The 27,067-nt window shown below is 51.4% G+C and overlaps 1 protein-coding gene across 3 annotated transcripts in view; it reads left to right on the forward strand.

The window, feature by feature from the left end:
- Positions 1–598: 598 nt before the first annotated feature.
- SORL1 (sortilin related receptor 1) overlaps positions 599–27,067 on the forward strand; it is a 172,441-nt gene continuing 145,972 nt past the window's right edge. For all 3 annotated transcript variants that reach the window (XM_043579649.1, XM_043579650.1, XM_043579651.1), the window contains exons 1-3: positions 599–949; positions 18,488–18,604; positions 25,186–25,311. In XM_043579649.1, the coding sequence (XP_043435584.1) occupies positions 674–949; positions 18,488–18,604; positions 25,186–25,311 (519 nt within the window). In that variant the 5' untranslated portion in view covers positions 599–673. The remainder of the gene's footprint in view (positions 950–18,487; positions 18,605–25,185; positions 25,312–27,067) is intronic.

Below are 27,067 nucleotides of genomic sequence, written 5' to 3' on the forward strand. Positions count from 1 at the left end.
CCACTTCAAATAGGTTTTGATGCCCAGAGTAGTAGAAACCGTGTGAATTTCACAATGGGGGCGGGTTCATCTGAACCGTAATTTGCCGGCTGCCGTGTTCTGCCTTCTCATAGCTCGTTTTCTTTGGCTCCGGGCTCTCCCTCCGAGGTGGGGATGCGGCGGGGGGCCGGGGGAGGTGGTCGTGCGGCGAGACAGGACCGGGGGCTGTGCAGTCAGGGAAGGAGACCGGTTTAGGGCGACCTCGACGCGACCCTGCGGAGGAGGCAACTAACTCCGGGGAAGACGAGCGAGCCCCACACAACTCTCGACCGCCGCAGGGAGGACGACGCGGTGCGCCCGCCGGCGGGCCAAGGGGACGCACGCTCGCGGGCGCTCGCTGCCTTGACTTCCCCATCCCCGCGCGGGGGAGGGGCCCGAGTGGCGCCGAGGCCGCCGAGCGCAGAAAGTGCGCGAAGGGGGGAAGCGGCTGCGAGCCGCACACGTGACGGCGCCGCGCCAAGCCGAGCGGGACCCGGCGGCGGCGGCGGCGGGCGCAGCGGGGCGGCCCCGAGCGGCGCGGGCGGCCTGGAGCCCCGGGAGCGGCGCGCGCGGCCCCGGCCCAGCCGCCGTCCCGGCCTCGCGCTGCACATTCTCTCCTGGCGGCGGCGCCACCTGCGGCAGCGTTCGCCCGAACATGGCGACACGGAGCAGCAGGAGGGAGTCCCGACTCCCCTTCCTATTCACCCTGGTCGCGCTGCTGCCGCCCGGGGCTCTGTGCGAGGTGTGGACGCAGACGCTGCACGGCGGCCGCGCGCCCTTGCCCCAGGACCGGGGCTTCCGCGTGGTGCAGGGCGAGCCGCGCGAGCTGCGGCTGTGGGCGCGCGGGGGGCCCCGGGGGGCGGACGAGAAGCCGCTCCGGAGGAGACGGAGCGCTGCCCTGCAGCCGGAGCCCATCAAGGTGTACGGACAGGTGAGCGGCTGGCCACCCGCCTTCCTCCGGCTCTTTCCTCTCCCCGCACTTCCTCAGCCCCGCATCCATCCTCTGCGGTGGCCTCCCAGGTGCAGGCACCACTGGGGACTTCCCGGCTTGCATTTGTGTTTTCCCCCCCTCGCACGAGTACAACCGTCAGCACTTGAATTGCATTGATCTTTCCTTCTTCCTGTCGATTTTAGCAAACGTCTGCCAGGTAAACTCGCGGGGTGCTGTGCACATTTCCCCGGGGTGGGGGCACACCGGCGTAGTTTCCAGCAGGTAGAGGAGGGGTACAGCTTCATTTTACATGTGGCTGAAAAACGGGGTTTCTTTAGTGTGTATCGTCAGTTGGCAGTGGAGGCGAGGACCCTGCAGTTGCAGGATACTTACACAGAGCAGGCAGGGGAGGGGGTTTCTGCACCACAATTAAGGTGGGCAAACCTGAAAGCTGACTATCTTGCCGTGGTCAGAGCAAGGGGTGTGCGTGCGTCTGTGTGTTTGTGTAAGGGCTGAATTTTGTTGTTGTTGGTTGCGGGGGGGTGGGGGGTGGGGGGTGGTCTATCCATTCCACCTCCCCCTTTGAGATACTGACTTTATTTTTGGACAGGGATATTAACTCATGACACTTAGGGGTTTGAAAGACTGCAAGAATTTGGTGGGCATTATTCAGTAACTGATTTATGTCTATCCAGGCAATGGGTTTATTAGCTCATAAGTAACATGAATTTCACTTTTATGGCCAGACTTACTGCTAGGAATAGCAAACCGAGTTTGTGGGGGTTAGTATCAGCATTGGCGAAATTAATTTGACCATGTTCTTTACCTCATGAGACTCCCAGCCCTGTGGTTAAGATTGACATCAGAGCTGGAAGGTCAGTGGTGGGGTGGGGGTGGGGGTGGGGGAAAGTGGGGCCAGAGGAGATGGCAAATTGCACGATTTCTAGAGTCAAAATGTTCCCATTTAAAGTAGAAGTTAAAAGATGAGTCTGAGTTCTGCCTCCCTTCACCGATTTTCTTTAGCCATGTCTTCAGGAAATACAGAGAGTTAAATATTCAACCTTTGAAGCCAGGAAGAACCTTATAAACCACCTCACTGATTGTGCCATTTTGTCGATAAAGAAACACAAGCTGAGAAAGGTGAAGTGACTAGCCCAAGGTCACGTGGGGCAGAGTTGCCTGCTGTTTCGTTTTTTGTTGGCATTGTCCCGGTGACCTTTGGGTGATCAAATAGTTGTGCTCTCTTTATACAAGGCTTCTTAAATAACTGCTTTCTAAAATTAAAAAAAAAAAAAAATACGGCTCCAAAGGGGCTTGGGATGGTGGCAAGTGGGTGGGAGCATCTGATTTCCATCAACCATCAGTCCCTGGGAAAGAGTGTGTGCCAAGGGGGCATGTAACTGCTGCGGGCAAGGGCTGCCGGAGCCCGCCTGCTTGATTCGTTTGTGGGTCCCGACCTTCTTCCCCTCTCCACCCCCATCTGAAACTTCTTTTTGTATGTTGAAAAGAAAACAGCAAGGTCCTTGCTCTCAACTGGGACAGCAGCATCCCCACGTTGGGTGGGGGCGGGGGAGGGGAAACAAGAGATACTGCCTTGTTCATTGAGTCTTAACAGCCACCCAGCTCTGCTGTCTTGAATCAGCTCTCTGGGGGCTGGGAGTGGGGAGGGGTGGGAGTCCATTCTTTCTGGAGCTCATGTCCCCTGCAGCTATAGTTTTGGCTGAGGGAAGAGCTTCCTAGGGGGCGCCCCGGTGGCTTAGTCGGTTAGGGTCTGACTTCAGGGCTCAGGTCACGATCTCGCGGTTCATGAGTTCGGGCCCCACGTCGGCTCTGTGCTGACAGCTCAGAGCCTGGAGCCTGTTTCAGATTCCGTGTCTCCCTCACTTTCGAGAGACCCTTCCTCCGCTTGCGTTCTGCGTCTCTCTCTCTCTCTCTCAAAAATAAATAAACATTAAAAAAAAAAAAAGAGCTTCTTAGTCTCAAAAATATGCATACAAGTGCCATTTCTTGCTGGGGTTTGGTTTGTGAGGGCTCCTGGGGATGGGGGGCAAGTTAAAGATGAACTGTGTTCTCATTGGGAATGACTCTCAAACTCTCCGCTTTTGTATTTCTGAGCCAACCAGATGGAGTTTGGTTCAGTTGAGGAATGGAGAGCTAGCAGGCGAACTCGTAATGAGGAATTCCTACCACGAAGGCCCAGGGCAGTGTTTTTCTCTTCTCTGAGGCCCCGAGGTTAATAAAAGTGGGATTAACTCGAATCTTTAAGGATCTGAGTTAGGTAGAAGGAAGAACTTCCCGGTCCTGGGCTGTCTGCCTCGAGCGTGTTTGGCACAGCCCCTTCAGGCTGAAAACACAAGAGTCGGTGACTGAAGGGCTTTGGCGCGTCCCTCTTGGAGCTCCGGAGTCCCTCATCTATTTGGAATGACCTTTCCAGCAAGGGTGACCATTCGCCTCCGTTTTCCCTGGGACAGACCTAGTTTGTAAGTTGTCTGTGCTGGTTATGAAAGCGCTGCCTTCACTCTCCAGTGTCAGGATGCGGACTATAAATTATATGTCCCTTCTGCTTCTAGCTCTAAGCCAAGTTCACTTCATTCCTCCCCTCCCCTCGCCTTTCAGTTTTTTTTAAACGTCTATTTATTTTTAATATAATTTATTGTCAAATTGGCTCACGTACCGTGCGTAAAGTCTGTTCTTGGTTTTGGGGGGTAGATTCCTGTGGTTCATCGCTTACCTCCAACACCCAGTGCGCATCCCAACAAGTGCCCTCCTCAATGCCCATCACCCGTTTTCCCTTCTCCCCCACCCCCCCATCCACCCTCAGACTTTTCTCTGTATTTGAGAGTCTTATGGTTTGCCTCCCTCCCTCTCTGTTTGTAACTATTTTTTTTCCCCTTCCTTTTAACCTGAGGAATTGCAATATTTTCCCACGGTAGCCCGTGGAAGAGAGTGCAGTTCTAAATCGAGACGGGCGTGCAAATGAGGGAGGGCAGGACATTGTTCATCTCTCACCCCCCCACCCCAGAAAGTTTTCAGTTTAAGGGAGTAGATACAGCAGATGCAAATCCAGGCGTGTGACCGTGCTGGACAGGAGCAAATACACAATAAAGCAGCTACAACCCTAAGGTCGGATGTTAGTGGGTTGTGTGATATGGGAGGGCATGGGAGATGGAGGGATAAAGGGTCATCGGGCTCAGCCACTGCAGCTTCTTGCCCTCTGACCTTCGAGTGAGGTTAAGTGGATGCCTGGCAACACAGATTAGGGCTGGAAGCTGAAGCTGTCTGACCGGCGAAGCTGTAGGGGTGACGTTGAGGCCGCCGGCTTCGGGAACAGGGGAAGGAGAGCTTCTGCAGGGAGATAGCTGGCCTGCAGCTGAGAAAGAGCACTGTGTTGGAGGCAATGCCGGTTCTCTTTTTCTCCGGCTCCACTCACCTACGGAGCAAACTAGGCGTGGTTCCTGTGACGATATTCCTCCTCATGTTCTGGAACGTGGGAGAGTGGTTTCTGCCGTGATCCCTTGCGGGCATGTTTGTAATAATAAAATATGGTAAGAGCAGTGAAAACAAGTTGCTGTCAGATATTAGGACTTTTCTGTTCCAGGTTCAGAGTTCCGAGGTTGAGCCCCGCCGAAAAAGGGCCTCGTCGAAGTCCCAAGTTCAGAGTTCCGAGGTTGAGCCCCGCCGCAAAAGCGCCAAGTCGAAGACGGGGGCCTCTATCATTCTTGCCACACTGACTTTCTTCCAGACTTGACGCCTGCTCCCTGCCTCTGTGTCGTCATGCTTGCTTTTCCTCTGCCTGAGATGGTCTTCTCCCACTCCTGTCTTTGCTCGCAAAGCCCCTGTTCCCTTCTTCGGCATCCGGGGAACACCTCCAAGCATTCCCAGGCAGGCGCCAGTGGGAAGAGCTCTTTTGAACTGGGTTGCAGCACTTACTGCCTTGTGTTATAATTGCTTGTTTGTCTCATTTCCCTGTTTGCTCCTTGAGGGCATGGACCAAGCCTTTCTCTTCTCTTTGGCTGGCACTTGGGAAGCCCTTAATGAATATTTGTGGACCGACTGCCCGCTTGGAAGAGGAGGAGCCCAGAGGGTAGGAAGCACATCCAAGTTACAGAAAAGGTATTTAGGAGGAGGACCATGGCGAGCCCACAAATGGAGAGGGAAAGTGGGTTGGCTCTCTCCGTGGTGAGGGTAGTGAAGTCCTGATTTTGCTGTGCTGTCCTGGGGGTTATGTGGAACAAAGAGCTGGGATTCTGTTGTACAGAAGCCTCCCTTTTAGGGCTATCATGGTATTATTGCTAATGGTATTGTTTTGGGGAAAAAATCCTTTGGAATGAAGCGCAAAGCCTAACAGGATTTACAGGTTTATTTTCCTTCCAGTGAGCTCTCTCTTCATAATTCCTGCTTTTTAGAGGCCAGGGAGTATTCAATGTCCTGATTTGAGACTGAAAATAAAGTGTCTGTTACAGCACAAGACCCTGGGACAAAGAGCCTCCTTTGGGGGTGGGGTACTTGTGGCTTTAGATCTCTTTGGAGTAGATTCTTGCATGATACACTTGCTTGGGAAAGAATCGGCGGGTTGATTCTGACGTTAGGATGCTTGACCTGTTTGCTTCCAAAAGACGAGAAGGCAAAGCATTTGTTGTTTCACGGGGCCTTCTATGTAGGTGAAGAGTTGGCCTGGGGTGTTGGGTTGGGTCGGTAAAGGCCGTGACCTTGAAAAACTTCCTGGTTCCACTTGGCATCTCTTCTTCTTGCGGGCTGCTCTTTGCTCATGCTCTGGCCGCCCTTTAGTTCGTTAGGGGCTTGTACATCTTGGGGCACGGTGGGCGGAGGCTGTGGGAGGTGGAAGGAATGGGAGGAAGAAGGGATGGGGGAGGGGCGAGGAGACGGAGAAGTAAACAGAGAAAATGAAAAGCCTTCCAGTGGGTTCATTTAGCCTTCAGTGGGTAATACATGTTTATAAGATACGATTTGTGCAAGAATATAGCGAGAAGTAAATTTCCCTCCTCCTTGCGTCCCCTGTTTATGTGCTGCCACTGTCCTTAGTTTTTCTGTATGTCTTTCCGGAAACATTCTACCCACATGTATGGCATGTATGTTCAGAAAATTTGGAACTTGCAATATCGATGGCTTTCTGTTATCCATAGCCGCTGATACCATGAGTAATGAGATTCGCCCTGGCTCCAAAATGTTATTTATGGTATATGACTATTAAAAGGTAGGGACTTATGTGCAGTGTCAGAATGTAAGATAGGTTGTCACTTTTCCTCCAGGCCAGGTGAAGGAAAAGGCAGTCTCGTTGCACTCAGGGCTCCTGCAGGCCGGGAGAGCGGCATGGTAGCTCTTGTTTCTTGGCAAGCTGCTGGAGAGCCGTTCCCTAGAGGGGAAGAGCCCAGGTTTGCGAGAACGTCAGAACGTAGACATCACGGATCTTGGTTTTGCTCATGTTCTTTTTGAGACTGTTTTCTTTATATTCTGCAAAATGAAGTCAGTGGCGTGTTTAATAAATTGCTCTGGGACCTGGGATCCAGGAGGCAGGTCCTAAGAGCAAACTAATATCCCACAGCCAAAGATGGATGTTGTCAGGGCATTTCATTGTCATATTTGGGTCTGTTCCTCCTTAGAGGTGACAGCCATCTTTGTATTGCCATCGTTCAATCCCAGGGCCGGAGGTAGATGGAGCCAGTCATGGGCAGACACGGGAACATTCTAATAACCTGGAAAGGAGGTAATCCAAAAAGTAACTGATTTACCTTTGCTCTGTATGTATTTGTTTTCATTTACATTTTTTTTTCAACGTTTTTTATTTTTATTTTTGGGACAGAGAGAGACAGAGCATGAATGGGGGAGGGGCAGAGAGAGAGAGAGACACAGAATCGGAAACAGGCTCCAGGCTTCTGAGCCATCAGCCCAGAGCCCGACGCGGGGCTCGAACTCCCGGACCGCGAGATCGTGACCTGGCTGAAGTCGGACGCTTAACCGACTGCGCCACCCAGGCGCCCCTGTATTTGTTTTCATTTAAAGCACCAGGTTACCCTCCTGGTTAAATTTTGCTTAGGTGAATATTGAAATGAGTTTGCTTTCTTGAGTAGCTGGTCTGTGAAATGGCTGGCATAAACGTGTTCAGGGAAAGCCAGTTTGGCGTATAGAATTTTCAACAAGTCAGATGCCGATAATTGAGAGTTAACTGCACAGAAATCTCTTCAAGCTGAGGTATTACCTTAACTTTTCAAAACATTTAAAAAAAAAGAGTTAGTTGTGATGGCAGTAAAGGAGAGCTCGCTACATTTTGGTTTGAATAATCGAGGGCTAGTATTTCTTCATAAGTGGTCTGGGCTGCTTAGGGGTAGGGCGTTCACTTTGTTGAGCATAGAACCTTCCTGTGTATTCTCTAGGTACTCCCGAATCCATTGGCACATGGCATATTCAGTCCAGCCACGTAGATGCAAAAATCAATTTCCCTCAGTTTAAAATGAGCCACAGTTAATTTCGACCTAATTGATTGGTTTATCGACCTGTGGACCTGGGGCCTTCGAAGAAGTGGCATGGGCAGCCTTCTGGCATTGAAGTGGCTGATGATGCTATAAATCAGAGAAGGCAGGGTCGGTGGCTGATCAGCATCAAGATTTGGATTGTCTCTTACGTTACTGTGAGACCTTGAGGTCTCGATTATCACGCAAGGCATGCTTTGTGCATTTTGGGGCGGGTCCCCTAGAAATAGGACTTCATAACGATCAGGACCACGGTGGGGAGTCAAAAATAAGCACAAAGTTCTGTTATCCACGGGGTCATTGTTAGCAACAGTGGTGACGTCCATGATCATGTCACTGCTGCCAGCCAAGAGCCGGAAGACCCTGTCTTCCTGGCCCCACGGCAGGTCTTCAAACACAGGGCTTCAAACAAGGGCTCTTTGCTAGCCCTTCCTGCGGCGACGGAGACATTCTGTGTCTGTGTGGTCCAGCGTGTCGACTGGCACAGGACCGGTAGGACTGAGAACTGAATTTATTTTCTTTCACTTACTTTTAGTCAATTTAAGTTTAGGTTGAAACGGCCACATGTGGCCCCTGGCCACTGTTTTAGAAGGCATAGCTTTAAAAAAAAATTTTTTTTCTTAATGTTTATTTAGGGGGAGACACAGACCCTGAAGCAGGCTCCAGGCTCTGAGCTCCAAGCTGGCGGCACAGAGCCCGGTGCGGGTCTCGAACCCATGAACCGCGAGAGCACGGCCTGAGCCACAGTCGGACCTTCAACTGACCGGGCCACCTAGGCACCCCTTAGAAGGCACAGCTTTAATGGATTGAGGGAGGCCTGCCTTTTGCAGTACTGGGCAACCTCTGCCTCACCCAGGAGAGAAGCCATGGTGACAGCAGAGGCCAGCACTTGTTTCCGCCACAAATGGCGGGAGCAAAGCAAGAGCCGAGGGCTGTAGTCTAAAGCCAGGATTCGGTGGCCGCCGACTGCCAACTTGGATGTCGGGAGACAGTGGCCTCTCTTCCCCAGGTCGGAACGCATCAGCGGCCACGGGGCGTGCAGTGGGTGCAGCGTTCCTCTGAGAGGGGCCCCCTCTGGGCATTAGCCACTTGGGTCGTGAAGGCTGACCCCTGGGCCTTCACCTGTGACATGGCCCTGCACACCCAGCTCCCTCGTACTGGGCTTTGCCGGGGTGGTGTTGCACACACCATGCGTGTCTGTTGAGCGGTGCAAGATGCAAGCCGTGCCTCGCCGGTGGGGCCGTCTCCTCCCCGCCCCTGCCCTCCGCTTCCTGTGTGCTTATTGATTTACCTCCGCGTAGCTGGGTCTGTCTTTCATCCCTGCGACCCTGCAGGCTGGCACGAAGACAAACATCACGGGCGTGTGGTCTTCATCACTGCATGCGCCCCCCCCCCCCCTTCCTGGCCGGCCCCTTACCTTAGCATGCCATCGCTGTTCCTGCCGCTGCAAGCTCTTGGCTCAGAAAATCGGGACCCTTCACGATGATTTATCTCCAGTCCCCGGAATTAGATTAAAAACACAGCTACGAATTCTCAGAAAGGCAGGCTGATGTGATTATGTCCCAACTCTGAATGGCAGACAAGGGCAATAAAAAGATGTACTTATAGGCGTTTTGCGCCGCGCGGGGGCCGATGTGCTGTTTATTATTTATTCAACCCCCTCCCCCCGCCCCCTTGTTGGTTTTTTAAATCAAGAAAGTAACGTGGCTTCCGTGTTTTAGAAAAGAGACTAGCCTGTTCAGTAGAAACTTTCCTTCCCCAAATAACTGTGGATCAGAGTGTGGGGGAAGATGGCTAGGGTGATTCTTACGTAAAATAAATGTGGGTTTGAGCCAAGGAGTGGATCCTGAATTTAAGACGCTAGCTGGTACTGGGGTGAGATCCATTTCACTCTGCCGGCGGCGGAGGGGGGGGGGGCGGGGGGAAGCTGAGGAGTGTTGTGATGGATTTGAACTCTTAGGAAACCTCTGTGCCCAGAAGAAATCGGGAAAAGCTGGCATGATCTCATTGAACCAGGAGGGCCAGGGTTCAAAGCAGCCTTGGGTCGGGGAGCCTGGGTGGCTCAGTTGGTGAAATGTCCGACTTTGGCTCAGGTCATGATCTCACCGTTTGTGAGTTCGAGCCCTGCGTCGTCGGGCTTGTGCTGACAGCTCAGGGCCTGGAGCCTGTTTCGGATTGTGTCCCCCCCCCCCCCCCCCAATAAATAAACATTAAAAAAATTGTCAAGGCAGCCTTGGATGAAAGGCTGGCTTGGAGACTGTCACTGTGGACACTCAAGTGAGTGCCTCTGAGATGAGCTGTATATGGGGTAGTGGTCCAGGTAGTGGAGGACCCTGTTTCTCGTTAGCCCAGGGGATGTGTGCAAGGCAGTTCCATGAGGGTCTGCCCCGGGGACCTGGGAAGAAAGGCCAGTGCTGGCCTGCCTAAGGATCCCCGCAGAGGAACCTGCTGACAGCAGGGCGTGGGGACAGAGTGGAGGTGGGAGAGCAGCCGGTGACACCGTGGGAGCTTTTGGGGAGACGGGAAGCGTTTGAAACCTGTGCTCAGTTCTTTGCGTCACAGGAGACGGTGCACCTATGCCTTACCTCATCTGTATATATTTAGTCCCCTGGGCTCGGACAGGGGTGAAAGGCTGGTTGGCTCTGAGCTGGGGCGTTGAGCTCGCAGAGAGATGCCTGGGGGGCTTCCCACAGGCGCCTTGCCCTCCTGTGAGCTTAGGGGGCATCTCGTATTACCCTGGATCACATCCCTGGATGGGATGTGTTCTCCTCCCTCTCACCTTCCCCAGTGTGGTAAAGGAGCCACCGCTAAGGTGAGAGCTTGATGCATGATTTGAATGTGGTCCCTTTGGGGCAAGGAAGGTTCTAGAAATCAGTGCCACCTCTGCACTGGAGCCTCGGGAACGGGAGCTTGGATTACCCCACATCGCGGTGAGGAAGGCTTCCTGGCCGCGAGCTCTTAGCTAGGCTCAGGCGTGTGGCGTTTTCATCATTGTCCTATGTACGATGTCATCGTTGGCCCTTGAGGCCTCAGGATTCCAGCCTCGGTGATGCTGATGTTCATTTTTTTATACAGAGCCATTTTGTGAAGACTGGCTTATTTTGGTGTAAATAACATACCAACAAGAGGAAATAACGTCTTAGCATTTTGCAGGTTACGAAGCGTATTCACGGGTAGCATCTCGTTTGATGCCTCCCCCCGCCTTTTTTCCTGCTTGATACTTCTAACAGCCCCATAAAATCAGGAAGATAAGAATTCTTCTCATTTCACAGATGGGTATTTGAAGGCTCAAAAAGATACAGCGACGTACCAAACGTCTTGCCGCTATTAAAATCATAGAGACCAAGACTGAAAACCAAGCCTCTGACTTGTCTCCAGTTTACTGTGGCACCTTTGCCTCTTGTAAATACTCCAGCGAAAGCTTCGCTTGCAGCCAGGGATCCACAGCCTGTTTGCTGTGAACTCTCTTTTCCTCCTGTAAAACCTAGAGGTTCATAGAACTCTCTCCTCCCCTTGGCTCTCCTGGTTGCACTCATTTGCTTCCAGCTTTTCAAATGGGACGGTTCCCGTGTCCCTCCCAGCTCCTGGCTTTTGCTCTGCTCTTCCCCCCGGTGTGGATCTTTCTCCTCCATCCCGTTTCTTCTAACTTCTCTCTCTTCACCTTTGTGGTCCCCACTGTAAGTCACGCCGTCTGGGCACTCACATCCTCTCCCCGACCTGAGGTTACGCCCCACTCCCAGAAGTCCTCTGTTTCCTAACACCTGGCATGGCGTTTGCTGTATAGTAAGTGCTCAATAAACATTTATGAATGAACGAGGTGGAGGGCGATTTGTGGTGAAGCTGCCAAACCAAAGAGGCAGGGCAAGGTAAGTGCATGTTGTAGAGCCATCCTCTAAAGAGCTCTTAGAAATGGCTTGGGTTCCTAGGTGAATCCTCATTTGCGGTTAGCCCTGGCTTAGGGAGTCAGCAGCCTGTGCCGGCTGCTGAGCTGGCTCGCTGTAGCCTCTCCTTGTAATGCCCTGCTCTGGGGGCCTGTGGAACAGCACCTCTGACTCTGTCTGTGGACTTAACCTCATCCGCAAAATGTGCAAGTTGGTTTAGATGTTCTCTGAGGTTCTTTCTGGCCTGATATTTTCTTCTTTTCCTTACCACCTGGTAAATTAGGGGCTGCTAATTTTCATGACAGATTTTTTTACAGTTTCTTAGAAATTTTAATGAGTTCATTAATTAATTCATTATTTAGAGAGAGTAGGTGAAGGGGCAGGGAGAGAGGGAGAGAATCTTAAGTAGGCTCCATGGTCGGTGTGGAGCCCAACACGGGGCTCGATCCAAGGACCCTGGGGTCGTGATCTCAGCTGAAATCAAGAGTTAGACGCTCAATGGGCTGAGCCACCCAGGCGCCCCTCACAGGTTCTTTTTAATAGGGAGCCCTCCTGGAATAGCGGGGCTGCTATTGGCCAAATGACAAAGTGGGGTTCACCAGGAGGGGGTGCCACAGATAGGTCAGTGGTGGATAGATTCTTCTAGCCAAGGATCAGTCAGAAATACAGGTCAATCTTTCTGAACTGGTATTGTAAGTCCTTGAAAATATGATTATTACCCTTTTGGTAGAGGGAAAGCAAAAGATATCCCCCTACTGACCGACCTACCTACCTCTTTTCTAAAGCGAGCTCGTGACCCCAGTGAAGGAGGTGGTAATGAAATGCGTTTTTTTCACCCAGAGTCATTCTCTGTTTGTTTGCTCATCTGTAAAGTGGGCAGCTGAATTTATCAGCAAAGTCATTTATGAGTTCTGTGGCTGAAGCGTCTTGAGCCAACAGAGAAGTCAAATGTGTGAGCTGAGCAGGGGCTCTCTGCAGGGAGTTCTTAAACTAGATCGTAGCTCTCCTTCCGAGGTGGAGCGCCCAGGGAGGATAATGAGCTTTGCTAAATATAGTGAGGACACCGTCCTGAAAGGGGACACTCAGGACACGGAGGGGCCATTTGCACACCTAGCATTTAGGTCATGCAAATGGATGGTTTGACAAAACCTTGTTATTCTTGGGCCTCGGGAGTCTGTCTTTGGTTTCCTCAGGCCTGTCCTATAGTCCAGGGGATTTAGCAGCCTCCTGTCCTCGAAATTGAAGGACAGGGTATTTGCTTTATCCTTCATTGTAGAATTTAAAAAATCCTTCTTCGCATTTCGTTGCTGCTGAGGCGGAGGAGTGAACCAGACTGCCTTGTTTGTCCTCCTCATCCTGCGAGCTGGAAAGAAGCTGTGTAGGAGTGGTGAGGACCACAGGCTGTGCGTGTCCGTCTAGGACGTCCCGATCTTTGGCTTTGACCACTTTGAAAGAGGCGATGGCAGAAGAAATGAAAGGAGGTGACACGGGGCCTGTTCCATGAACAGCCCCCATCCTCCTGAATAAGCTTCAGCGAGTCTATGTATTTTGACGGTTCTTCGCACCGGTCAGACTTGCAACACTGATTTCCCCCAGAGGGGCTGTGTGTCCTCTTGATGGGGGAAGAAACCATTTACGAGCCTCAAAGAATGCCTGGCACCTAGTAGGCCCCAGTGCCTTCATCAGTAGGGGAAGGCCTGAGCGGTCAGGGCCTCCATACAACAAGCAATTTATTTGTCCTCCTTTCTATTTATAACAACCCAGAGCTTGGGGCTGGGGCGGTAGCAGATTCCTTTTTTCACTTTGAATAATGAGGCAAATCATTTAACCTCTTCCGAACGCCAGGGCACCCCAGGGGCCGGGCGGAGGGGGCTGAGAGACAACGTGGGGGTGGCTTGCACCGAGGTGTGCGTGGGTCCTGAGGATTGTTGAGAGCTGGAAGTGGATGCTAGCTCGAGGTTGATTCTCCAGCAGGGGACTGGGGATCCTGGGAGCAGGGACCAGGAGGCCTGTGGGGATGCCGCGCCTCTGCGGATCCTGCTGACGGCCCTTTGAAGGATTGCTTTGGCCAGAGACCCACTCCTCAGCCTGCCTCTTCTATGACTCATTCTGACTGCATATTTTGGTAGCAGGAAAGAAAGAACGAGATGAGTCGAAAAAGCAGTTAAGAGTGGGAGTTCTAGGTATTAGATCAGCACTTCGGAAGTATGATGTTCTTCACAGGTCACCGATACAGGCTTAACAAAAAAATGATTGAGGTGGGGGTGCCTGGGGAGCTCAGCTGGTGAAGCATCCGACATCGGCTCGGGTCATGATCTCGCGGTCTGTGGGTTCAAGCCCCGCGTCGGGCTCTGGGCTGACAGCTCAGAGCCTGGAGCCTGCTTTGGATTCTGTGTCTCCCTCTCTTTCTGCTCCTTCCCTGCTCGTGCTCTGTCTCTCTCTGTCAAGAATAGGTAAAAGCATTAAAAAAATAAAATAAAATAAAAAATTATTGAGGTGAAATTCACATAACATAAAATTAACCATTTTATTATTAATTTTTGTAGCGTTTATTTTTTAATGCTTTAATGTTTTTATTTAATTAATTAATTAATTAATTTTTAAAAAATAATGTTTGTTTATTTTTTGGGACAGAGACAGAGTATGAACGGGGAGGGTCAGAGAGAGAGGGAGACACAGCATCCGAAACAGGCTCCAGGCTCTGAGCTGCCAGCACAGAGCCCAACGCGGGGCTGGAACTCAGGAACCGTGAGATCATGACCTGAGCCGAAGCCGGTTGCTTAACTGACTGAGCCACCCAGGTGCCCCATGTTTTTATTTATTTTTGAGACAGGGAGAGGCAGAGCATGAGCAGGGGAGGGGTAGAGAGAGAGAGAGAGAGACACAGAATCCGAAACAGGCTCCAGGCTCTGAGCTGTCAGCACGGAGCCCGACGTGGGGCTCGAACCCACGAACCATGAGATCATGACCTGAGCCGAAGTCGGACGCTAACCGACTGAGCCCCCCAGGCACCCCAAAATCAACCATTTTAAAGTGAGTAGTTCAGTGGTGTGTAGGACATTGACAGTGTTATGTGGCCACCACTCCTGTCTAATTGCAAGCCGTTTCCATCGCTCTAAACGACAATAAAACCCCTCACCTAGTAAATGGTTACTTCCTGTTTCCCTTTCCCCCCAGCCCCTGGCAACCAGCAATCTACTTTCTATCTGTGTGGATTTACTCATTCTGCATATTTCATGTAAATGGGCTCATGCCACGTGTGACCTTTTGTGTCTGACTGCTTTCCACTAGTGTAGTCTGTTTTTGAGGTTTATCCACGTTGTGCCATATATAGGATCATAGAATTGTAACAACTACTCCAGATACCCAAAGACGGCCTCCTCCCAAAAAGAGTGAGTCTTTTTTTCTTTTTCAATGTTCACACATTTTTGAGAAAGAGAGAGAGAGAGCGCTCACGTGCCTGCGAGTGAGCATGAGCGAGGGAGGGGCAGAGAGAGAGACACGGGGACAGGGGATCCAAAGCAGGCTCTATGCTGATAGCATTGAGCCCGATGCGGGGCTTGAACTTGGGAACCGTGAGATCACAACCTGAAGCCAAAGTCAGCCGCTCAAGCGGCTGAGCCGCCCAGGCGCTCCAAAGAGGGAGTCTTCTAGTTACCACGAGTTTGGTCACAGGTACTAGGAGGGGAATGGACTAGATTCATTGCTCCCCAAAGAAGCTGCATTATGGATGCCTGGAGCGTGTCTTTTAAAAAGATGAATTCCTGGGCCCCAGTCAGGGGATCTGAATCCCAGAGTCTGGGGTGGCTGTCAGCTGGGTTTGGGAGCCCCTGATCAGGTGACCTCTCGGGCCTGAAAGAGCTGTCTGTGAGCCTAGCAGGGGTGCGGGGGGTGCTGAAGCACCTCCCAAGTGCTGTTGGTTGTTGATGACGCTGTTTCTGTGTGGGGAGATTTTTCTGGCATGCGATTTTTCTCTGCTTTCTGAGGGGAGACCTCGGCCCCTCCCTGCTGCTTTCCCAGCTCTAATTAACTGTGTCTCATTTATCAAGTCTTTTTTTTTTTTTTTTTTAAGGTGTTTCTCCAGGCTTGCCTTCGACTTCCTTTGTAAGAAAGCCCTTGGACGTTGTGATGCTCGTCCTTTGTGCCGCTCTCACCCCTTCACCTCTGTTAGGACTGGTGGAGGGGGCCTCATAAATCTTACGTCCTCTGAGTAGAATGACTTCAGCAAGGAGCATTGAGACCTCTTTCCTACTCTCCTCACTGAAGGCTTTGTCACCCATTCCCAGTGTGATTTGATTGTCACCTGCCACAGGGGACCGTGCCGAGGTTGCCCAAGTTAAATATTGGTGGGCTCTTTCATCCCAGACCCTGAGAACTTGGGTGATTCTCGTAGGTTCCGAATCCTTTATTGTATCGATGTTTGCATACGTTCTGTGTTTATTCCCCTCTGGTTCTAAGGGTGGGAATGTTTTTGGAGGGGAAAGGCTTGTAGCCTGAATTCCGAGGGCACCTGTGCTAGTGGGCTTCTGATCTGTAGATGCTTCTAGATTCTTCCCAGAGGCATGAGCTGGAAGGGGAGAGGTGGGGGAACAGGAAGTCTAGAGGTAAGGCATGAGTTGCTGGTGGAGATTCCAATCTTAGCTGCTCTTTTCCCCTCTAGCATTCTGGGTTAAATTATTTACTTCTTTCCCTTTTTTATTTGTACCTCTCGCTTGATGGTCGCCTGGACTTACCTCTGGGAATGAGAAGGGACATTTTGGAATGACATGTTTTCCTAAAAACATATCAAAGGTCTTTTCTTGAAAGAGGTCTCATTTCCGATAGATCAAATTAGACGCGGGCGCTCAAGAGCCAAAGCAAAGTAGTTAAGGATTAGCTTCTTTGTCATCTTGTCTGCCTGGTTTATGGCACTGTTGTTTTCTGTCTCCCCTGTGACATCTGGGAGCACCTCAAGGAGGGGGTGGGGAAAGCTAGGGCGGTGGCGGGGTAAGGAACAGAAAGGAGAAAGGAGGTGTGGGGAGGGGAGGGTTTGCTGCTGCAGAACCTTGGTAGGAAGACAGCTCAGAGGGCACCGCAGCTCAGGCTTGGACTTTTCATCAGCCCGAGAGGTGAGGGTGGTGGGGTGTGTGTATAAGTGGGCTATGCAGAGACTACCCAGAGCCCAGGATCTTGATCCTTCTACGTGTGCCCAAGACAGCTGAGGCTGGAGAAGCAAGAGGCATCCCCACGACGTTGCTCCGCAAGAGGGAGCATGCATTCATTCTCCTGACTGTTGGGGGCTGGTGGGGGGGAGGCGGGCGGTGGTTTGCCCTGATTCTGACCATTACCACGAGCTCACGGCATTTTTGTTAGTACGATCCTTGGTTTGCTCAACACACGGAGGGGGTGAAATGTTAGCTCGGGGGTTGGGAGATGCCAGCCCTTGAACGATCCATCGGTGTCTGGTGAAGTAGGACAAATAAAAGTAACGTAGTTGGTTTTTCATAAAGCGGGACTCTCGGACGAACTGTTCTTTGTTCTGAGATAGATCCTTACTCTGTTTTTGGTGTGAAACTGTCCTTCCTTTAAAAAATGGCAGTGAGGGGCGCCTGGGTGGCGCAGTCGGTGAAGCGTCCGACTTCAGCCAGGTCACGATCTCGCGGTCCGTGAGTTCGAGCCCCGCGTCGGGCTCTGGGCTGATGGCTCGGAGCCTGGAGCCTGTTTCCGATTCTGTGGCTCCCTCTCTCTCTGCCCCTCCCCCGTTCATGCTCTGTCTCTCTCTGTCCCAAAAATAAATAAAAAACGTTGAAAAAAAAATTAAAAAAAAAATGGCAGTGATTGTAGATGGTGGTTATGTTGCTTAAGAGGGCTAACTGCATAACGGACGAGTCCCGGCAGTCCCAGTGGTGTCATTGGGTTGCCCAACTGTGGGGAGTTCAAAATGAGTGTGACTGATGAGGGGAGGGCTTTCTCCTCGGGGACGTGGGCTCCTTCCTGCTTGTGGTTCCACTCTCCTTTGGGGCTCTGGAGTCCCGGACGGAGCCTGCAGATGGGGAAGAGGCAGAAGGCTGGGAGGGGGCTGGGGCTAGTTGGCACTGCCACCTTCAGTCAGTCCCAGGCCACTCCCCACTGCAAGGCAGCCTGGGCAACAGTCTGCGGTGTCCTCAGGAAGCAGAAAAAACCGGTTCAGAGACCAGCAAGTCAGGCTCTGACTGCTGTTTTTGTTAATGTCCCTACCTGGCAAAACAGAGTTGGCCAACCAATCGTCTGTTGGCTTTTCTAATTTATTTTCATTTACTGGTTTACAGAATCCAGGAGTCTGGGAACTACTGCTGGCAATAATCCAAAGGTCATTTCTGGGGAGTCCTGGAAAAGATTTCCTCGCCTGGGACACTCTCAAACTAATTAAATAAAACTGTGCCATGGTGTTTTTCTCTTGTTCCTCCTTGTTAGGCCCTAAGGGGAGCAGTGGCCCCTCTAGGCCAGCCAGCCGGAGCACCCGGTGGCACAGATGTTTGCAAGCACGTGGTCTTTCGGGGAGCCCGGGTGGCTCAGTCGGTTAAGCGTCCGACTTTGGCTCAGGTCGTGATCTCACAGTTTGTGGGTTCGAGCCCCACGTCGGGCTCCGTGCTGACAGCTCAGCGCCTGGAGCCTGCTTTGGATTCCGTGTCTCCCTCTCTCTCTGCCCCTCTCCCGCGTACACTCCTGTCTCTCTCTCAAAAATAAATAAAATATTCAAAAAAAAAAAGTTGAAAGCCTGTGGTCTTTCTGGCCTTAGCACTTTTTCTGAATGAGGAAGATGTTCCAGTGTTTTGGCTTTAAGCCTTAGGGGGTGCATGTCCTGTGTATGGGTTGGGGATGAAAGTGACCAGAGATTGATTACGCAGAAGACAAGAATAAGCGAAGTCATTGGTGATGCCAGAGAGAGCCTGAGAAGAAGTTGGTTTTTTTTTTTTTTTTTTTTTTTGCAATCCATTTATATCTAAAATAGCAAGGAATTCGTGTTTCTTTTGGGGGAAGTTGTGTCTGGTGGCATCTGCATTGGTGGAAAAATAGGCCGCCCTGGCCCAGTGTTCCAGATCTAAGAACCTTAGCTATTTGTGAGTGACAAAGGAGGAGTCTTGCTTTAGAACGTTACGGCCTTCGCTCCTCATGGGTCCTAATGCCTTTGTTGGTTTGATCTCTTTCAGGTTAGCCTGAATGACTCCCACAATCAGATGGTGGTGCACTGGGCCGGAGAGAAAAGCAACGTGATCGTGGCCTTAGCCCGGGACAGCCTGGCACTGGCGAGGCCCAGGAGCAGTGACGTAAGTATTGGTGGTGTTCTGCACACTCCTGTGCCGCCAGCACGCCCTTTTGGAATCTGGTGGGGTTATCCTGCCAGAAAAAACAGCGGGTAACTAGAGAAGGGATGGGGATACGTTTTACAACAGGGGAGAGACTCTAGAAGGTACTAAATACCCCCTTGTTGGTCGAACAGAGGGCGGCGCGGTCAGTTTTGCAATGAGATCCACGGGATGTGTGATTACTTTTGTGAAGTGATAGGGTATGATCTGGCTCGTTGCGTCTGCTCCACGAAATGCCAGAAGTGCATTCCGGGCGGGGCTGCGCGTCTGCCGCGGAGCCCGAGGGAACCCCTTACGGTTGGGTGAGCGGTGTGGATTCCGATTCTTTCCACGGTTGGCTTTCGGTAGCGTTTAATCGTCCAGGTGCTTTGGATGTGTGAGACCAGGGGTCACAGACCCAAAGGCCCACGAGAGACCAGGTGGGTGGCCTCCACATTTACAACACTCTTATGTCCCCTGAGAAAAACGATCTCTCCCGTTTTTCTTGACGTGTGTGGCCTCCTGGTGCCCTGTGGGTCGTTTTCCCGCTTCGGTAGAGATACAGGTTCAAGAAGCATTCCCCTGTATGTTAATTTGAACATGGTGATTGATCCTTGGTCTCCGTGTCCTAGAGACACGAGGAAGTAGAAGGGATTTGCGTGCTTTGGAGGGGCCTGCTGTCATCGGCCCCAGCTCTGGTTGCCGTAGAGGGCCCGGCGTCGCCAGATCTGATCTCCGAGAGAAGCTCAGAGATCGGGCTTTTTCTGTGAAAACTGCTGAGTCTTACAAGTTGGCAGCTCATGTGTGGTTTTCACAAATAACTTGGGCGGGTCAAGCACAATGTATGTGAGGGCCAGAGCTCGTCCTTGAGGCCCAGCAGTGCGGCCCCCGCTCCAGACTTCCCCGTGCTGGAAGAGGAACAGCCCCTGCCTTGGGTCAGGGACCGATGTCACCACAGGGTAAATCTGTGGACAAAGAAACACAGTGTGGAGCTTTGTTTCCTGTGCCCCCTTGGCCAGAGGAAACCTCCTGCTGAATTTGCTGGTACTGTCCCATCGGCCTGAAGGATACACTTGTAATTCTTGAGTATAGATTTGGTCTCAGTGAGTCCCTGTCTGGGTATCCGCTGTCTGGGTCACATGAGCTCCGAGGTGGGTGACTGGAGGAAGCACTGGGGGCTGTTTCCTAGTGGGCACAAGCGAGGCAGCCATGGACAGGGAGGGCAACAGAAGGGCTGTGATGCATCGCTTTGCCCAGGGTGGCTGCTGGGCAGGGGTGGGTGGGGAACCACTGTATTGACAGCCAGGTTGGGTGTAGTGCTCTGGAGGACAGCTGGACTTACTTGGGGGCGGGGGCTTCGGCCCCTTTGTAAGTGTGATCAGGGTTTGCAAACACAGATGGCAGCGTATGGATGCCGTCGGTCCCGTGAGGCCCACAGGCACCTGCGGATGTATGTATCTCACAGGAAACAGCTCTCTGCCCTACTGTGTTGAGAAGTCCTCCTTAGGGTTTTTTACACATTAAAAACATTCTTTATCTAGATTATTATTATTGTTATTTTTGTAAGATAGGTAAAAGCCCTTAACCATTGGTTTATGGCCTTGCTGGACAGACAGGAGCCTGGAGACATTAAGTGGCCTGCATGAGGTCGCTCTGCATGTCTATGGGAGGAGAGCGGCGGCTAAGGAGGCCCGATCACGCGCTGTCTGTGTGAGAGTGTCGTGTTTCTGGCATGGCCAACTTGTCTGTGCTTCGGCCCCCAAAGCCCCACATCCTGGGAGCCTCCTCAGTCCGAGGTGGACCGGGATGGCCGGTCACCCCACGAATTGCCGCTCTGCCCAAACCCGGGTTCTCACGCTAAATATTTGGGTGTATCTTCCCAAGAAGCCATTGAACAGTCCAAGTGATAAGCTATTCTGTAATGAAATACGTGATAAGATTCAATGGAAAGGAAACGCAATGCTTGGAGGTCATAAATAGGAGTGGTAGAGATTTCCCCCGTCTGTATACAGGCTACGTTGAAGCCTTGGCAGCTGGCAGTGAGATGTTCTGATGTGAAAAGTGAATGCAGAAATAATGACTCAGAGGCTGGAGTCGGTGGTGCCGGGATAGGAGTGATCCAGACTTTCTTCAAAGAAGACTGGGAACACGGCTCATAAGGCCCCGTCAGCGGGGCAGAAGGGAAAAAGAGCCTGCCCAAGTGAGGGACTGGGTGGGTGTGTCGGAGGACGGCCAAGTCATACATATTCAGTATATGAAAAAAGGGCTGGATCTGAAATCCCGGAAGGTTTGCTTTTAAACAGATTAAAAAAAAACAAGACAAAACAAAAAACTGTCCTGATGAACTTGTAGCAAGTTGCATGAGGAGTGACAGCTGAATGCCGCCCTTTTCTCTGATAAGTCCGGTCGACGAAAGGAAACACTCGGTGTTTAGGTGTTGTTTCGGTTCGTCCTTCCCCCCTCTTTGTTTCTGCCCCGTCCTGACATAGTTTACGACGCACTCGGTGCAACGTCATTGGCCAAAGAGCTCTCCAGAGATAGTGTCCGAGGGAAGATCAGAATCCACCAGCTAAGGTTTTAGCAATGGTAGGACTTGCTGCCCTTGTGCCCAGAGTGGTGCGACATGATCGGTGTCCCCCAGCGTTGTCCGAGGAGCAGGGCCAGTACTTGCTAGCTCGGTCACAGGGCAGAACTTGGTAGCCCGTGGAGCTGGCGTGTGGCTGAGCTCTGGCTCTGTAATCAGCCTGCCTGGGTTTGGATCCTGGCTCTGCCGTTCATGAGCAGTCTGACCTCGAGCCGAGTCATTAACCTTCTTTTGGTCTTCTCATCTGTCAGTGAGAGAGTGCTTGCAAAACCTTGCTCCTCAAAGTGTGGTCTGTGAATCAGCAGCCAGGAGTATTTTCTTTTCAAAAGGAAATTTTTTTTTTTAATGTGTGTTTATTTTTGAGAGAGAGAGAGAGAGATAGAGAGTGTGCGCAAGTTGGGGAGGGGCAGAGAGAGAGAATCCCAAGCAGGCTGTGCGCTCACAGGGGGGCTTGAACTCACGAACTGTGAGATCACGACCTGGGCTGAAGTTCGATGCTTAACCGACTGAGCCACCCAGGCGCCCCACGTTGTATTCTGTTCCTTAGGGAGCGGTGCCTTAGAGAAGTCAGAGGGGACCAATCAGTGCAGAAACCTGAGCTTGGAGAAAGACCATGCTGTAGATGCACAAGATGAGTGGGCACAGGGTGTTTGCCCGGATTCGCCTGGAGATCATAGTGGGCAGTGAGTCAGCAGCCTGGTACCACCTGGGGGCAAGACTGAACCAGAATGTACCGGTGGGCGTGCAGTGCGGAGACCATGAGGCCGTCAGCCTTCTTGGCGTTATCTGTGTGCTGGCAGAGGCCTTTTCTGGGCTTCCTGGGTGGAGGAGGGTGGATAGCTGTGCACAGCCCTCAGCCTGGGCTTTGCCCTATGGAGCTTAGTGTCTAGGTTAATCCAATAGAAATAAGAATTATGAGGACAGGATCGGGGCTCCTGGGTGGCTCAGTCGGTTAAGCGTCCGACTTCGGCTCAGGTCATGATCTCACGGTCTGTGAGTTCAAGGCCCGCGTCAGGCTCTGTGCCGACAGCTCAGAGCCTGGAGCCTGCTTCGGATTCTGTGTCTCCCTCTCTTTCTGTCCCTTCCCTGCTCTCACTCTGTCTCTCAAAAATAAATAAACATTAAATATTAGAAAAAAAAAAAGAATTCTAAGGACAGGATAAAAGGATAAAAAGATCGTGTTGGGATTGTTCAACCTGGAGAAAGGAAGAAAGGTTGATGAGTCCTTTACAAGAGCCTGGAGTTGTAGGAGGGACCCTCACATACTTAGTCTTCACTTCTAAGAAGTATAAGTCCTAAAGAGATGGGGTTTGTTTGCAGGTGTGTATTAAGGAAGAGCTTTTTGGTAGTGAGGGCTGTTGTACCTCTGAGTATGAAATGGGGCTGAGAATCCCAGAAAGGACCTGTATTTTGTCAAAGTTGGTGTTTTATCCCTTCTCCTGCACTTCTGCTGCCCGGCCTGGAGACTCAGCGTATGATCTTCCTCTGTAACAGAGCAACGTAAGTACGTAGAAGAGAACGTTCTCTTAGAAGAGTAACTTGCAAGGGTGGAAAGACCACTGGAACCGGGACTGGAGGAACCCGTTAAGTTTTGTCACTTACTAGCTGTATGACCTTGGGCTGGTCGTGAACTTCTCTGAGTCTTAGTTTTTGTGATCTCTTAAATGGAAATAATTCTTCATTCACTCACTGACTCATTGCTGTCATTCTTTTTTTATTCATTTATGGGATCCATTCATCTACTTCGCTCTGTGGTCTATAATGATACTAATGCGAGAAATCTTTGCCGAGTACCTGTGATGTTTCGGGTATGCCGAGGGAGGCAAAGGTGAGACTGACCCACAGAATTTTTAAAGTTGAGCGAGAATTTATATCGAAGAATATCATATACTGAAAAATGCTACCCTAATATGACTTATCATCACGTGTGCTTCTGAGGAGGTAACACATAGGGGATTATCCATTTTTGGGATGTCGGAGCTGGAGGGGGTTGAGTTCCCTTTTTGAGAAGCCATTAGTTTATTACATGTGACATGGGAACCTAACGGGGAGTCTCAGTGTCCATTGTGGGTCAGGAGAACGGAAGTGAGAAAGAACTACTTTATTTTTTACCCACTCAAATTGTCTGCGAAGTTCTCAACCTGCTGCATTTCTGAAGCCATTTTTATGGTGGCCCCTTACTGTGGTGCTTGGTAGTTGGGAGCACACATGTGTAAACATGAGTGTTCGTAATAGGGTTTCTTCCACGGTGGCCCAGATATGGGCACAGGCTCTATCTATGCTCTTCTAACCTTGACATCTAATAAATATTAACGCCCTGTGTATACTCTCCGTTCCTTTGAATTTTTTTTTCAACGTTTTTTATTTATTTTTGGGACAGAGAGAGACAGAGCATGAACGGGGGAGGGGCAGAGAGAGAGGGAGACACAGAATCAGAAACAGGCTCCAGGCTCCGAGCCATCAGCCCGGAGCCTGACGCGGGGCTCGAACTCCCAGACCGCGAGATCGTGACCTGGCTGAAGTCGGACGCTTAACCGACTGCGCCACCCAGGCGCCCCTACTCTCCGTTCCTTTGTACCTGCCTTGTGTAGTTCATTGTTTCCATGAGTTATTGTTTGCAAATATTTGTATGCTTTCATCGTGTGTAAAGGGCCTGTCTCTGTATATCTCGTGCTTAGCACAGTCCTTGCCTCCCGTCAGATCCTTAAACCGTGTTTGCTGTTGCATCAATGGGCCTGGTGGCAATACCCTTTGTGGGATTAGTCCAGTCCTTCCTGTTCTTGTTGGGATGCACCTGTCATTTTTCTTCAGCGCTTACCCCAATGCTCACTAAGCATTCTTAATATTGGATTCATCAGCCGGCCTTGTTTTGAATCCTCTGATTATGTTAATTTCACGTTGCATAGGTAGCAAGTCTAGGTGCCAAATACCTGCCGGCTTCTCTTCCGCCATCTATTACCCCAGGTGTAGTGGCTTTGGGATTTCTGGCTTTGGAGGCAAGCAGCCTGGATCACAATTCCATGCTGCTGCTTACTATCTCTGTGGCTTTGGCAAGTGACTAATCACGTAAGCCCCCCCCCTCCCCCCATGCCTTATCTGTAAAGTGATTTTAATCATTGCGTTTGCCACGCAGGGCTGTGGTAAGAGCTCCCTGAGATCTTTCACGGGACAGGATCCGGCACCTCGTAAGCACACGGCGAACGACAGTTCTTCTTCTGTTTTATTACTGTGGTTACTGGGTAGCCAGAGACCCGGAAGCAGGAGAGAAGAAAATACCGCTGGCACGGGCACGGCTCCTGTGGCTGTTCTCCCGAGCTGTATGTAGCATTAGCCATCGTAGGCCAACTGGGCCAGGGATCTGGTGCCTATGCATTTAACCTCCCTGCATATTTAATCACTCAGCGCTTTCTTTCTCATCTCTGGGGCTACTCTGCGGAGGCCCGGGAGGCGTTGTTTTTTTTGTTTTGTTTTGTTTTGTTTTGTTTTTCCTTTTTTTCTTTCATCCTCCTCGGTGCTGTAGGAACAGAACTTCCCAGCAGAGGATTGAAGGATTAGATTACCTTTTGGGGACATTTCGACAGATGGCAAAACAAGTTCCCAGTCCCTCCCCTCCCTCCCCAGACAACCACATTCTATCTGCCGCTGGATGTAATTTGTTAAACACTTAACCTGGCCGTGGGGAGGAGGTCAGCCTCGTCGCCATCCGTGGGTCTCCCCCTGCAGGGGGGGTCGTGTCTTGGCCGCAGAAAGGAGCCTGTGTAGCAGGCATTGCCCTGCCGTCCGCCCCCCACCACGTGACTGGACGGAGAGGTGCCCCGCTTCTCCTGTGTGTGTCATCCCTTGGCTTCTGTCGTTTCGTGACACCGGGGGCCTCTCACCCACACTTGGGATCCAGGGCGGGATGTTCACAGGTGGGGTCTTTTCTGCGGCGTTTCTCACCAGCTCTGTCTTCTTTGCCCTCTCCTCCTCCCTAATCCAGGTGTACGTGTCTTATGACTATGGAAAATCATTCAAGAAAATTTCCGAGAAGTTGAACTTCGGCGTGGGAAACAGCAGCGAAGCCGTGATCGCGCAGTTCTACCACAGCCCCGCGGACAACAAGCGTGTAAGGAAGCGCTGTCCCACCCGTCGTGACTTTCTGGGGCTTGATTCCTTCCGGGATGACTGCTCTGCTAAAGGGGGGCTGGCAGAAGCACTTCCTTGTCATCTGTTTGCACCTTGGCAGTGACTGTTTTTCTGCCAACCTTGGGAGAACACGGTTGTCAGGGCGGAACTGTGCATAATCAGGCGGGCCAGGTGCCTGCCAGGCGGGATTTCGAGACAAACCTGTCGGGCTAATGCGCAGAAAATGTGCCAGCTCATGAGCTGCCCTACTCACAGGTGGCAAACGCGTTACCCATGCGCGCCCCTCCCTCCCCCCAAACCTGCACCAGTGGAGGAAAGAAAACCAAGGCTGCAGACCTGCTGTGCCTCCTGATTTGTTTTCCCAGCTGGCTGGCCTGGGGCTTTGTTTCTGCAGCAGAACCCCAGGCAATTAGATTTGGAGGGAGCATTGATTTGAGATTGTCCCGGGTCCCAGAGAGGCGGCTGGCTGCAGAGGTGGGGAGGACAGGAATCAGGCAGCCTGCAAGGTTAGGGAGCTTTAGCTCAGAGACTTGTATTTGATTGCTTTCTTCCCCACCCTGGTGAGTCCTAGCTCACTTCCAGAGTTAAGACCACTGCTTCTAAGGATGCTCAGAAACCTCTGAGGTAAGCATAGCTGCTGCTTTTTTTTTTTTAATTTTTTTTTTAATGTTTTATTTATTTTTGAGACAGAGAGAGACCGAGCATAAACAGGGGAGGGGCAGAGAGAGAGGGAGACACAGAATCCGAAGCAGGCTCCAGGCTCTGAGCTGTCAGCACACAGCCCGACACGGGGCTCGAACCCACGGACCGTGAGATCATGACCTGAGCCGAACTTTTTTGTGCATCCAGAAAGGAACAAGATTCACAGGCATCTCGGCCAGGTTACACCTCCTCCCTGCCCACCCCCTAGCGCTGGCTTCTCCCATTGCCTGTATTCAAAATATTTGGCCAGTGGTATGGCACTGACCAATCAGAACAGACCCAGTCTGGAGGGAGCTGGGTCCTGAAGGCCATGCTGCTGGGCCAGGCATTAACCTTTTAGTTGCTGGATTGTGGACAGGTCCTGGGGAAGGGTCCTTAGATCCTTAGGAGGGACCACTCCTGGGTTTCAAGGAAGCAGCTGTTTACTAATGGGTATAGAAACAATGAAAAAAAATTTTTTTAATGTTTATTTATTTTTTAGAGGGGGTGGGGAGGCGCAGAGAAAGAGGGAGCCAGAGTCTGAAGTAGTCTCTGAGCTTTCTGACGCGGGGTTCAAACTCATGAACTGCGAGATCATGACCTGAGCCAAAGTCAGACGCTTAACCTGCGGGGCTACTCAGGCGCCCCTAAAAACATTTAAAAAAAAATTTTTTTTTTTAACGTTTATTTATTTTTGAGACAGAGACAGAGCATGAACAGGGGAGGGTCAGAGAGAGGGAGACACAGAATCTGAAATAGGCTCCAGGCTCTGAGCTGTCAGCACAGAGCCCGACGCGGGGCTCGAACTCACAGACCGCGAGATCATGACCTGAGCCGAAGTTGGACACTCAACCGACTGAGCCACCCAGGCACCCCTATTTTTTTTTTTTAAACTAAAATAATTATTACTGGTACGTCGTGGTTCCTATCAGTCCTGCCTGATCTTGAAGAAAAGCAGCAGTTAGGAACAAACTCACCTCTTCCCTAACTTCCTCCGCGATGAGAAACAAGGAAGGGGTGCTGGAGGGAATTGGCTCTGTAGACAAGATTGCCGG

This window comes from Prionailurus bengalensis, chromosome D1, assembly GCF_016509475.1.
Source record: "Prionailurus bengalensis isolate Pbe53 chromosome D1, Fcat_Pben_1.1_paternal_pri, whole genome shotgun sequence".
Lineage (NCBI taxonomy): Eukaryota > Metazoa > Chordata > Mammalia > Carnivora > Felidae > Prionailurus > Prionailurus bengalensis.